The sequence below is a fragment of the Phaethon aethereus genome (assembly GCF_964289735.1).
Source record: "Phaethon aethereus genome assembly, chromosome: 3".
Classification (NCBI taxonomy): Eukaryota; Metazoa; Chordata; class Aves; order Phaethontiformes; family Phaethontidae; genus Phaethon; species Phaethon aethereus.
This window is the reverse complement of record NC_138576.1, coordinates 86,247,448-86,260,741: the sequence shown is the minus strand read 5'-3', so window position 1 is coordinate 86,260,741 and position 13,294 is coordinate 86,247,448. Positions and strand designations below refer to the sequence as shown.

Genomic DNA, 13,294 nt, shown 5'->3' with positions numbered 1-13,294 from the left:
CAGGCCACCTGATCAAGGGGAGCCTATTGACAAAGCCTACTTACTCCAGCTACAGAAGGTATCATGCTTGCAAGCTCTCATTCTGCTGGGAGAATTCAACCACCCCAACATTTGCTGGAAAAGTAGCACAGCAAGCTGTAGGCAATCCAGGAGACTCCTGGAGAGCACTGAGGATAACTTAAGCCAGGTAATAGACAGCCCTACCAGAAGGGATGCCATACTGCACCTGTTCGTCACCAGCACCAGTGAGCTAATTGGTGACATCAAGATTGGAAGCAGTCTGGACTGCAATGATTGTGCACTGGTGGAGTTCACAGTCCTGAGGGATATGGGGCAGGCGAAGAGTAAAGTCAGGACCCTGAATTTTAGGAAAGTAAAATTCCAGCTCTTCAGGGAGTTAGTCAACAGGACCCCCTGGGAAACTGCCCTCAGGGACAAGGGAGCAGAAGAGAGCTGGCAGATCTTTAAGGATGCTTTCCATAGAGCACAAGAGCTCTTGAAACCCAGGTGTAAGAAATCAGGTAAGGAAGGCAAGAGGCCAGCATGGCTGAGTCAAGACCAGCTGGTCAAACTAAAGCAATGTCCCTCCCACTGTAAGAGAAGATCAGGTTCAAGACCCCCTGAGGAACCTGAACATACACAAGTCTATGGGACCTTACAAGATACAAAGTCCTGAGGGAATTGGCTGAGGTAGTTGCCAAGCCACTCCCCATGATAGTTGAAAAGTCACGGTAGTCAGGTGAAGACCCTGGTGACTGGAAAAAGGGAAACATTGCATCCATTTTTTGAAAAGTTACCAAGGCGGGGCCCTGGGTACTACTGACCTGTCATCCTCACCTCTGCCTGGGAAGATCATCGAACAGATCCTCCTAGAGGCTATGCTAAAGCACATGGAGGACAGGGAGGTGATTGGAGACAGCCGGCATGGCTTCACCAAGGGCAAGTCCTGCCTGACCAACCTAGTGGCCTTCTATGATGGAGTGATGTCCTAGTTTCAGCTGGGATAGAGTTAATACTCTTCATAGAAGCTAGTGTGAGGCTGTGTTTTGGATCTGGGATGAGAAAATGTTGATAACATGCTGATGTTTTCAGTTGGTAAGCATTCAAGGACTGTCCAGTTTTTCATGCTGGCCTGCCAGCGAGAAGGCAGAGGTGCACAGGAAGCTGGGAGATGACACAGCTGGGACAGCTGACCCAGGCTGGCCAAAGGGATATTCCATATCATATGACGTCATGCTCAGTATATAAAGCTGGTGTGAAGAAGGAGGAAGGGGTGGGGCAACCTTTGGGGTTACGGTGTTTGTCTTCCCAAGTAACCATTACACGTGATGGAACCCTGCTTTCCTGGAGATGGCTGAATACCTGCTTGCTGATGGGAAGTGGTGAATGAATTTTTGTTGTGCTTTGCTTGCATGCATGGCTTTTGCTTTACCTATTAAACTGTCTTTATCTCAACCCATGAGTTTTCTCACTTCTACTCTTTTGATTCTCTCTCCCATCCCATCATTGGGGAGTGAACAAGCAGGTGCATGGTGCTTAGTTGCTGGCTGGGATTCAACCATGACAAGTGACTACAAGTGGACAAGGGAAGAGCTACCACTGTCACCTATCTGGACTTCTGTAAGGCCTTTGACACGGTCCCCCACGACATCCTTCTCTCTAAATTAGGGAGATACAGATTTGATGGGTGGACTGTTGGGTGGATGAGGAATTGGCTAGATGTTCACATCCAGAGGGTAGTGGTCAACAGGTCAATGTCCACTGGAGATCAGTGATGAGTGGTATCCCTCAGGGGTCTGTATTGGGACCAGTACTCTTTAATATCTTCCTCAGTGACATAGACAGTGCAATTGAGTGCACCCTCAGGAAGCTTGCAGACAACACCAAGTTGAGTGGTGCAGATGACATGCCTGAGGGACAGAATGCCATCCAGAGGGACCTGGATAAGCTCAAGGAATGGGCCTGTGTGAACCTCATGAGGCTCAACAAGGCCAAGGGCAGGGTCCTGTACCTGGTTTGGTGCAAGCCCCAGTATCAATACAGGCTGGGGGATGAAGGGATCGAGAGCAGCCCTGCCGAGAAGGACTTGGGGGTACTGGTGGATAAAAAGCTGGACATGAGCCGGCAACGTGTGCTCACAGCCCAGACAGCCAACGGTATCCCGGGCTGCATCAAAAGAAGCGTGGCCAGCAGGTCGAGGGAGGTGATTCTGCCCCTCTACTCTGCTCTGGTGAGACCCCACCTGGAGTCCTCCATCCAGCTCTGGAGCCCTCAGTACAGGAAAGACATGGACCTTTTGGAGAGGGTCCAGAGGAGGGCCACAAAAATGATCAGAGGGATGGAACACCTCTCCTGTGAAGAAAGACACAGAGAGTTGGGGATGTTCAGCCTGGAGAAGAGAAGGCTCCAGGGAGACCTTATTGCAGCCTTCCAGTACTTAAAGGAGGCCTATAAGAAAGATGGGGACAGACTTTTTAGCAGGGCCTGTTGCAATAGGACAAGGAGTAATGGTTTTAAACTGAAAAAGGGTAGATTTCGACTACATATAAGGAAGACATTTTTGACCACGAGGGTGGTGAAACACTGGCACAGGTTGCTCAGAGAGTTAGCAGATGCCCCATCCCTGGAAACGTTCCAGGTCAGGTGTGATGGGGCTCTGAGCCACCTGCTCTAGTTGAAGATGTCCCTGCTCATTACAGGAGGGTTGGACTAGATGACCTTATAAGGTCCCTTCCAACCCAAACTATTCTATGAGAAGGGTTTTTCACAGAAACAGTTGTGATAGCATGAATCCTCACAATATTAACCAAAAATTACATAAGATTTCCTATAAACCACATAGGTATATGCCGCCTAAAGCACGTGCTTTGCCTGTCTGAATCACATCACCATTTAATTTCCAATACTTATTCATGTAAAACATTTTCACATGTTTTCAGAATGTACGGCACACACATTTAGAAACTTATGAAGAGTTTTGCTTTCCACATGTCAAAAAGGATATAAAAGATCTGAAAATGTCCAACACTAAGAAACTGCTTTATTATCAGCAACAATTAAAGAAATTGGGATACTTCAGCCTCAAAAAAAAATTATTAAGGGGGTATGATACATACGCCCATTACAAGTGGCATAGTGAAGATGAACAGCGAATGATTTTTCGAAGTCTTTTGTAACAAAAATTATGATGAAAGAAACTGTTTGATAGCAAGCTTCAAAACAAAGGGAGGAACTTCCTTATACACCACACAGTAATGCTGTGGAATTTGCTGTCACCTAGCATCCTGGATGCTAAAAGCTAACATTAATTCAAAAAGTGTTTAGAGATCTTAATATGAGAAAAATAAACCTCAAAAATATCAGGGCTATTCAACACAAACATATCATGTTTGCCTTACAAATCCCCTGAACCAGAAATCGCTGGAGGCTGGGTGACTGTATCATGATCTGCTTATCCTGTTCTAACATGTATCCACAAGCATTTGATATCCACTGTTGTTGAAAACAAAACAGTGACCTAACTAGACTTTTGGTACAAACACTGTTATATTTTCACAGAAAGCACAGAGGAACAAAATCTTAAAAAAAAGTGTTCAAAGAAAAGGAGGTATAAACTGATTAGTTGTGAACATGCCATATCTATATATATGTCTTTATTTAATTTTATAATTACATATATATGAACAATAGTTTTCTGTTTCTGCACAGGTTGAATATTTTATGAAAGTAAGTAGCAAGCTCTATCTCCAGTGCCTTGAGAATTAACACATAGTCAGTTCCTCTTTATTACAGCCCTCAAATCAATAATTTGGGAAATAACTGCTTTACAAAACAAAAGAAGCAATAGCAGCTGACATTATCAGCAGAATTCAGTAAGCATACATTATAGAAAAAGCTGATTAGAAAATTAGATGCAGTCCAAAATCCAAGAAAAGATGATCAAGTCTATGAATAGAGACTGAGATGTATACATGACACAAAACTAAATCAAACAGGAATATTTAAAATATGTAAAATATTTAAAATATTATTAATATTTACCCTTCCTAAATAGAATGCACATAAATTGTTAATTTTTCTACCTATGCATTTTCCTGTAGGCTCAGAAAAAAAGATCTTACAGACAGATTCATTCTTAGATATGAAGCAAGTATCTTACACGCGCACACAAAAATAAAATGTAACTGAGTATTTGCAAGATTCCCTGAAAGAAAACAAAGAAACTTTGGACAAAATTCCTACACAGGTAAAACTCTTATTGACATTTTTACTCAATCTAGCACTTTCCATCAGCCCTGTCGTTATAACCAATATGGAATCAAGATGACAACCTCTCTCACCAATACAGATTTCACTGATGCCAGAACAGAACTGTGCATGTAGCTAACTCCTGCAAGTAACCGTAACTATACAGTAATTGTTGTTCTGTATGAATGGAATATAAATACCAGTTCCAGATATGGCATCTTAGCTTAGAGGGAATGTGTTGGTAAGGCAGTTACGTGTCTTACTATGGAATAAAAAATTAACTTTCAGTACCTTTCTGTAAATGGTATGCAGACATTTTAGATGTGATACTTCACAGATCCTGTGTAACCCTTGCATGCTGGAGGCTACATAAAAAGTTTATTTACCCGTGACCTGGCTCTTAATCTCCAGGTGCATAACTGGGCTATGGAGCAAAATTTTTATTTTATTGTATGAAATAGCAAAACAAGTAGAAAGACTTTACCACTTAGAAAAGTAATCTTCTAGCATTGTCTGTCACATGTGGCAAAAGCACAGGACAGCAACACTTTTTATAATGTTCCCTACTTTCGAGAACACAAGGTGAATCTCTTGACCTAATTTGTCAAACACTCACTACAAACAGTTCATGTTCACAGAGATCAGAAGCTGACAAAACAAAATTTGGTTTGCACAGTGCACTTCTTCGTATCTACAGTGTGAAATTTCTCTTACACAAATGCATAATAATATTCCATTATGTTTAACAATCTTACTACTGAGATGGTATCTCACAAGCAAATTAGTCTGCCATAATCCCAAGGAGCTCCTCTTGTTGGCAGTACAACCTAAAACGCAGCACATGAGCCTTATTAGCAAGCTGGCAGAGTGCCATATTCCCTCTTCACTGTTCCTAAGTAAATTAAAACTCCAGGACTGATTTATAATCAGACTACATCCTTCAAAGTAGGACAAGGGACTCTGACCAGAAATTCTCTTTTTTCTAAAGAAAGGCCTCTTTCTACAGCAGCACAAGGCATGCACACGATTCACTGATAGAAGTGACCTGCAGAAAGGTCTCAATGCTCTTAAGCAAGAGCAATTAACAAAACCAAACTAAAGCCAGCCTACAAAAAAATGAACATTCTATAAAACTCATATTTAATTTGGATATTTCATACATGTGTTTGTATATACACACATATACATACAGATACCATCCCCGCCCCATGAATTGTATAAGAAATACCCGTAATATTTACAAATATTGACCTGGAGTTATTGAATCTGAGATCAACCAGCACATTCCTTTGAAAACAGAATAGGAGATCTTATTTCAAAGGCAAGCTCTTTTCTACAAACACAACACTAGAGGAACTTATTGTGAAACATCTGAGAGGCTTGACACTGCCATTAAGTCTTTGACATGGTTACCACAAGGCCTTTGGGCTCCATGTCAAACCAGGAACTACTTTAGCAGTTTCAGACTCAGCAGAGATCTGTTTAAATCTGAACCTGCAGCTAGAAACAAGTAGCATGAAAACTACATCACTGTCTTTTCATCAACTTTGAAATCAAAATAGTACTGGTCAAGCAGGCTACCCTCAGAATTTCATAGAATTTCAGTTTATCTCAGAATCCCTCACTCCTCAGTAGGATTATACTGCCTAATAACTGGAAAACCATTATAATGTAATGGCACCAGTATGATTTTATGCCTATACCACTAACAGTATGCCAATTCACGCATCCCTTTCCCTGTCGTCACAGTATCTAAGGACATCTGAAGGCAGTAAAGTAACAGGCATGAGTCTAAAAAATTTGTGGCAATTATTTCATTTTAAATGAAATGAAATTATTCTTAATTCCTACGTTACGACAATATAAAGTTACTTCTCCCAAAGCACTCCTGAAAGTAAAGTATTCTGAAATCCCAATGAAAGTAACATGGTTAAAATGCAAGCAGGGAACTGTCTAATTAATAGATTCATATAATAAGATTCATATTTCCCCTGGGAATAGGGATCAGTAACCCAAAAGTATCATTTGCAGCTTTTACTATTCAAAAAATCTAACTTTATCTCTCAGATGTATTATTTAACAGATGTATAATATATATGACAGAATGTATGTACCTACAACAAATGAAAAGATTAAAGCCGAATTTTTTTTTTTTTTTTACATTGCTATAGCTCAGAAATTTTAGGCAGTTATCTACACTAATGTAATCTCTTACCTATTCACACACATGTAATTAAATTCATAAATAAAAATACTTCTGTGGTATAGAATCAGCCTGGCGCCTGACACAACCTCACAATCTTTGTCATCTTTTCCAATCTTACAAACTACAGCTTCATGGTAAACTAAAACCTGCTTGTGGACACTGAAAGCTGCACCAAGAACACAACAGGCACAAAACTCAATCTGCTGGTTTAGAATTAAGTAAAAAATTTTGGAGGCTAACTTTGTACCAGTTGGCTTTATGCTGTATCAGGTGTCACTTCTCCTCCCAGAGCTAAAACAAAACCTTAAAGCTGGCTTAAACTCCCTATCATATGTTCTCCCTAATTTGACAGAAATTTGGTAGTATTTCAGTACCTGATCCAGATAAAATTTAATGTCCCTGCCCATGGCAGGGGTATTGGACTAGATGATCTTTAAGGTCCCTTCCAACCCAAACCATTCTATGATTCATTCTGTAATTCTGTTATATCATATGGTGACCTGCTGCAGTACAGATGATAAACATATAAAGGTAATGAATTGGCAACTCCAGACACATCCCCGTAAAAGTCAAAATGTCTGATCACAAAAGATGGCTGCAAAGTTCACCACAGAAAAAGGCGTTGCCTCATCATCACACCCAGCACATCTCCTTTCCATATGCTTGATACTAATCAAATAGAGAAAAGGACAGAGAGTAATTCTCAGGGGCGGGGAGGGGGGAGAAAAAACAAGAAGCACACCACATTAAAGGGAAGACAGAGCAACAACTGGGCAACAACAGCATGTTAACAGCACGATGTATTGCAGTACTTACCATGACCAACCTCAAAGTCCTTGAATGCAAGTTCTGAACCTGAGTCATCAAGCAGGATTTCACCATTTAAGGTGAACATCATAGTGTGCTCATTCATATCAACCATACATCCAACAACATCTCCTGCCAACCAAGAGCGGCCAAAATGCTCGTTACCTTGATGCCACCGCTGTGCCTGAAACGGATTTAAAAGATTTTCAAAGAGTAATAGTGACAATATATGTGTTCTTCTCTCCTTTAGTGGTACAACTAATAATTATCCCACTCAATAAAGACAGCACTAAAATTAACACTTTCACAGCGTATCATTCCAAAACAATGCCTGTAAGTACTCCAAGCTGACTTTGAACGTGGAAATCCAACAATTAACTTCCTGCAAGCACCCCTCACATCAGTACTGTAAAATGTTGCTAAGTGAGCTGACAGGAAGAATTGCTATTTCAACATTTGCGAAACAAGTAAGTATATGGCTTATTTTTCTGCAGAAGCTGCATGAAAATACTTGTAATGAAAATAATATGCTATCAGTTACAACTTGAAATAGCTGCTTCACAAACTTTTAAGCAATTGCTTTTATTTAATCTAGTGGCCTATAAATTTATTGCTTCCAAACAAACTTTATTGTTTCCTTAAGTATAATTCTAAAAATGTTGTGTACAAAAGAAATTAAACTTCCTGTCATACCAGATTTTGGAAGGAACAGAATTGTCTGTGGATAGGACAAGCACTCTGAGGTTCTGATAGGTTCCAGAGGGCACGATTCATGATTTGTATGACTGACCTTCAAGTCAAAGACTGCAAAGTCTTTAGATGGGGTTTTGGATTGGAATTCAAATAAATTAACAGCTATTAAGAATGACTGTAACATGCATAAAATAAAGCAGTGTTAATAACAAATAGGTTCCCTATCCATACATTCCATCACAACTAGATTTTTATCCTCTGTATCCACCCTGAAAACCCTACAAAACAAATCAGCCTTTCTATGTATCCTGAAGGTCAAAAGCTTTTCCCCAACCAAGGGGAGAACCCATCAAAATCAAAGACAATAAAATATCTTTGTGGATTGAGTCCTAAAGGTCAAAACCTAAAATTCAGAAGGCAAACTACTACACAGCTATTCTAGTAAAGACAGAGGACTTGAATAGTTTACTTAAGCCAACCAGATATGTTACAAAAACAACTTTTCAGTTGTCTTTTTAAGGCATCTTCCTATGTAATACAAGACTGGGAAAAAAATTAAATTCTAAACCCATGAATAAAATAGATCTTGAGAGCTTGATCTCACCAGGAACAACCAGGAATATGTTGAGTTCTGTTACATATTTTAATAGTAATAAAGAAAATTAATTCCAATATCAGATACAAGAAACATTTTGACATGAGTCATCAGCAACTTTAATAGCAATTATAGCTTGGGTAGCAGTTGCAGTTGTCTTCATACTCAAAAAGTTTTAATGAGTCATTTCATCTATTCTGATGAAAATCAGTAACATACAAAATAGTTTGTTTTACTATATATTTTTACTACTAGATTTCAATCTATCATTGTCTCATGCAGAGTTAAATTTGAGCAAAAAATACCAGTTCTATCATACTTCATTTACTCTAAACTGTAAGGATTTCTGTGAAAACGTACTCTTAGTAACTTCTACTTTCCTATTAGAAACTTGTATCAAAGTTTGCCTCAAATACGTACTGCTAATAATCTTAACTATATTTATTCCCTAATGGCACTTCTTATAGAGAGAACAGCAGAGTAAAAATTTAAAGAAATGATTCATAGTTAATTAGAGCTCTGCCAGTGTTTTTATCTTGAGTAAGTCACTTAGATTTTCAATGCTTTATATATACTATACAAATACTGTGAAGCTGTGGAAAAAAAATTCTAGAAAGGCCAAACCCTGCTACTTAATTTTTCAGATGACATTGATTCTCCTTATTCCATCTAGGCTCTCAAAGAGAGAGAGAAATAATTTCATAAAACACAAACGAAAGAAGAGAAGGCAATTAAGTTGAGGCCATGACTCGTGGAATAAGACGCAAAATTAAAAGTTTTGCAATCACTCATATTATTACAGATAAACATACGAACCTTAAAGCCATCAAAAACAAAAGCTTCTTCATCTGAGCCAAGTTCCTGATCTGGCAGACAACCCGGCCTGGTCCAACCAACTCTCATGTCTCCTGCAGTAACTGCCTCAAACTCAAAGTACCACTTCCCAGTCTTCACTGCGTAAGTCTTTTCTGTGCGGAAGATCCTGAATCTTTCCATTATCCCACTGCACACATCCAGTCTCATTGCTGTAAGATTTTAAAAAACAGAAAGTGAAGGAAAAAATCCAGTGCAGAAAGTACTGTATTCAACTATTAACAAAATGAAGGCATAGGAATCCATTTGAGCATAGGCATGCAAAGAAAAAAGTGCCTGCAGAACAGCCTTATGGGGAAAGAGTTCTTGCCCATACTGGGGAGTCAGCATGCTTGTGTACCTCTCTGAAGTGACTCTACACTAATTCATCCAGCATGGGGCGGGGTGGGTAGGGAGACTTTAGAAGTCCGAGTGCAGTTACGAGGCTACGATCCTCACTGGCATCACAGAAACATGGTGGGATAACTCGCATGACTGGAGTACTGTGATGGATGGACACATGTTTTAGGAAGGATGTGCTGAGAAGGTTATGAGGAAGAGTTGCCCTTTATGGGAGACAGCAGCTGGAATGCATGGAGAACTGCTTTGGCATGGTTCAGGAGCCAGTTCAGAACTTAGACGTCAAGATATGCAGGCAGACCAATATGGGTGCTGTAGTGGAGTACCCCAGGGGTACTGGGGTCTACAAGGGTATTGGAGCCAATACTGTTTAACATCTTCATTTATGACCTCATATCGGGTTTGCATTGCAAGGTTTTGGTAGCCTGCGGGGCTGCAAGGGTCACTTCTATGAGAAGCTGCTAGAAGCTTCCCCTATGCCTGATAGGGCCAATACCTGCCAACTCCAAGACAGGACCACCACTGGCCAATGCTGAGCCCATCAGTGACAGTGGTAGCACCTCTGGGAAAACATATTTAAGAAGATTAAAAAAAAAACCTGCACAAGAGAAACTACAGCTGGAGAAAGGAGTGAGAATATGTGAGAGGAACAACCCTGAAGACACCAAAGTCAGTGAAGGAGGGGGAGGAGGTGCTCCAGGCACTGGAGCAGAGATTCCCCTGCAGCCAGTGGTGAAGACCATGGGTGAGGCAGGCTGTCACCGTGCAGCCCATGGAACTCCTCGCTGGAGCAGATATCCACCTGCAGCCCATGGAGGACCCCACATCAGAGCAGGTGGATGTGCTGAAAGAAGGTTGTGATCCTGTGGGAAGCCCGTGCTATAGCAGGCTCCTGGCAGGTCCTGCAGACCCATGAAGAGAGGAGACCACGCTGGAGTAGGTTTGCAGGCTGGACTTGTGACCCCATGGGGGAACCGTGCTGGAGCAGTCTGTTCCTGAAGGACTGCATCTTGTGGACGGGACCCAGGCTGGAGCAGTTCATGAAGAACTGCAGCCCGTGGGAAGGACACACGTTGGAGAAGTTCGTGGAGGACTGTCTCCAGTGGGAGGGACCCCATACTGAAGCACGGGAAGAGTGTGAGGAGTCCTCGCCTTCAGGATGAAGAAGCAGCAGAAGCATCTGGTGAACTGACTACAACCCCCATTCCCCATCCCCCTGTGTCACTCAGCGGGAGGAGGTAGAGAAATAGGGAGTGAAGTTGAGCCCGGTAAGAAGGGAGGAAGAAGGTGGGGGAAAGGTGCTTTAAGATTTGGCTTTAGTTCTCATTACCCTATTCTGATTTGAATTCTGTTCTTGAGTTTGTTATAAGCTCAAGTGTCTCCACTTACCTGTCTGTTTGTTAGACCATGTTAAGAACCTCTCCCTACTTCAAGGTCCACATTTCCAATATTGTTTGGAATAGTCTATAAAATCACGTCCCTCAGAACTTATTGTCACTTCTCATGCCACCAAATGCCCAACTTCAGTTGGGTCAGGCTCATTAAGTTTCCTGTAAGCAACTCTGAACTCTCTGCCACATAATACTTTATCACTAAAATTTTCTCTTTGATGGTCTACACAATTAATGCCTTAAAAACACTTTAAGTACACCTCAGTACCTCAACTATACAGGAGATGAACCACCACAAAACATCGGAACTGAGAATTTGTTGTCTTTTTAGATTCTAAGTAACTTAATGCTTTCTAGATTCTAAGCAACCCCAAAAATACAGCTGCTGTGGCAAACCAGTAAGTAGCAATAATAATAATAAAGCATAAAAAATGATGCTATAGAGCTTTGTAAATCAATGTTTAAAATAAAATTAATGAATGAAAATGCAGAACACCACTAGAGGGCTCCGAATCCTTTAATAACAGTATGGATTGAATTTTAGCTGATGAAAGGGAATCTCTATGACATAATTTATGCATCTCAAAAACTTGAGAGACTCATAACTGTAAAGTCTAAATCCCCAAAATGAATATACAGATCTTTTGCTGAACGCAATTTCAGTCTTAGTTTAAGAAAGGCCAGTTTGTGGGACACTGTTCTGCACATCCTTTCCTCTGGGAATTTTGCAACAGGATTAATGACACCTTTCAGATGCAAGGATTGCAATTGTGTTCTTTACATTTCATTAGTAACTCCATGCACAGAACTAACTCAAGTATCTCTGCACCATAAGGGGGAAAAAAAAAAAAATTCCAGCAGTTCATTCCCAAGAAAAGGCAGGTGCACATGGTTCTCAGTGTTATAAATGAGGAAAGGGGTTAATATTGTTTAGTGGGATTTGGACGAGATTGTGGAAAATGAGCACGCTCTGACTCCCTCGCACCCTACACCACTAGGCCTTTATCTTCAGAAGAGGCAAAAGCCTCCTATACCAGCCAACCCACCTTCTCAGAACCAAGCAGAAGCCATGCTCACGCTCTCTCTATGCAGCATCTCCTTCCCACAGTGGGAGAGGAAGAAATTACAACATTATGCAGCAGCCTTAAACTCTCCAGACTAGGTATAGGCAGATTTAACAGTGAGGCCATGGCATTTTGCCACCGACACAATCTACTCCACTAGAAAACATTGTTTTGCCCATTCAGCAATCCAGCCTTGTTACATACTCATGGTATTAGTGATGCCTCATATTTAAAAGTGTAATTTAATAGCAGCCTCTCTTAAAAGTTGAGGATCAGAGCATGTATGTGCTTTAGAAAAGAAATTGAAAATGGCAGGTTCCCTGTATACATTTTGGGTACAAGTTAGATCTTCTGCAGAAATGCTTTACTGAAGGTCTATGGCCTAAACAGGTCCAAATTTAACAATACCATCACTGTATAAAGCAGAAAAAAATCATCATTTATTAATCAATATATTGATAAGATAAGGTTTAGACACATTTCACAAATTTTCCATACTTTGCTAAGATTATAAGGATGCAAGTTTCATTTTTGATTTAATTATTCCATATTTCCACATTACCAAGTGAACTTCTAGAATATGAGTTATGTCTATTCTGTTACCATTTCCTTTCTGTATGTGCAGTTAGTGTTCCAGAATGACAGTACAGTACCAAGTACATCCCTCTCTTGTGTTCAGTCTTACAACTTGACCTCAGAATGACAGAAAACTGTTGGTTTAAAAGCCAAAATCTGTAAGAAAATTTATTTTATTTGTACATTGTTTCTTGACTTCTTTAACTTTCTTAACATTTTATATTCCCCAGCTACTGAGGTAAACGTCGTGTACTGTTTCTTGTAAAATTCTTTATTAATAGTTTATATAGTTCTCCATTTTTTCTGTTTAGAATGTCTCAAACTTAAAACTATATGTGCTGAAAATACTGCCTGCAGCAGCAATAAAATATTCAATCTGGCAATGATGCAAATTCAAAGAAAACAGTTGTAAGAAGTGAGTTAAAATTTACTTATAGCCTATTCAACTTCAAAGATCTGAGAAAGTCTAGGAAGCTGAAATGCTCGAACAGACAATCTAATT

General features: G+C 40.3%; 1 protein-coding gene across 1 annotated transcript in view; it reads right to left on the bottom strand.

The window, feature by feature from the left end:
- The window catches only part of RYR2 (ryanodine receptor 2), a gene marked incomplete at both ends in the record, with an annotated part of 428,112 nt that overhangs the window by 159,375 nt on the left and 255,443 nt on the right, over positions 1 to 13,294 (bottom strand). The window contains 2 exons of the mRNA XM_081998040.1: positions 7,271 to 7,445; positions 9,366 to 9,574. Coding sequence (XP_081854166.1) covers positions 7,271 to 7,445; positions 9,366 to 9,574 — 384 coding nt within the window. The remainder of the gene's footprint in view (positions 1 to 7,270; positions 7,446 to 9,365; positions 9,575 to 13,294) is intronic.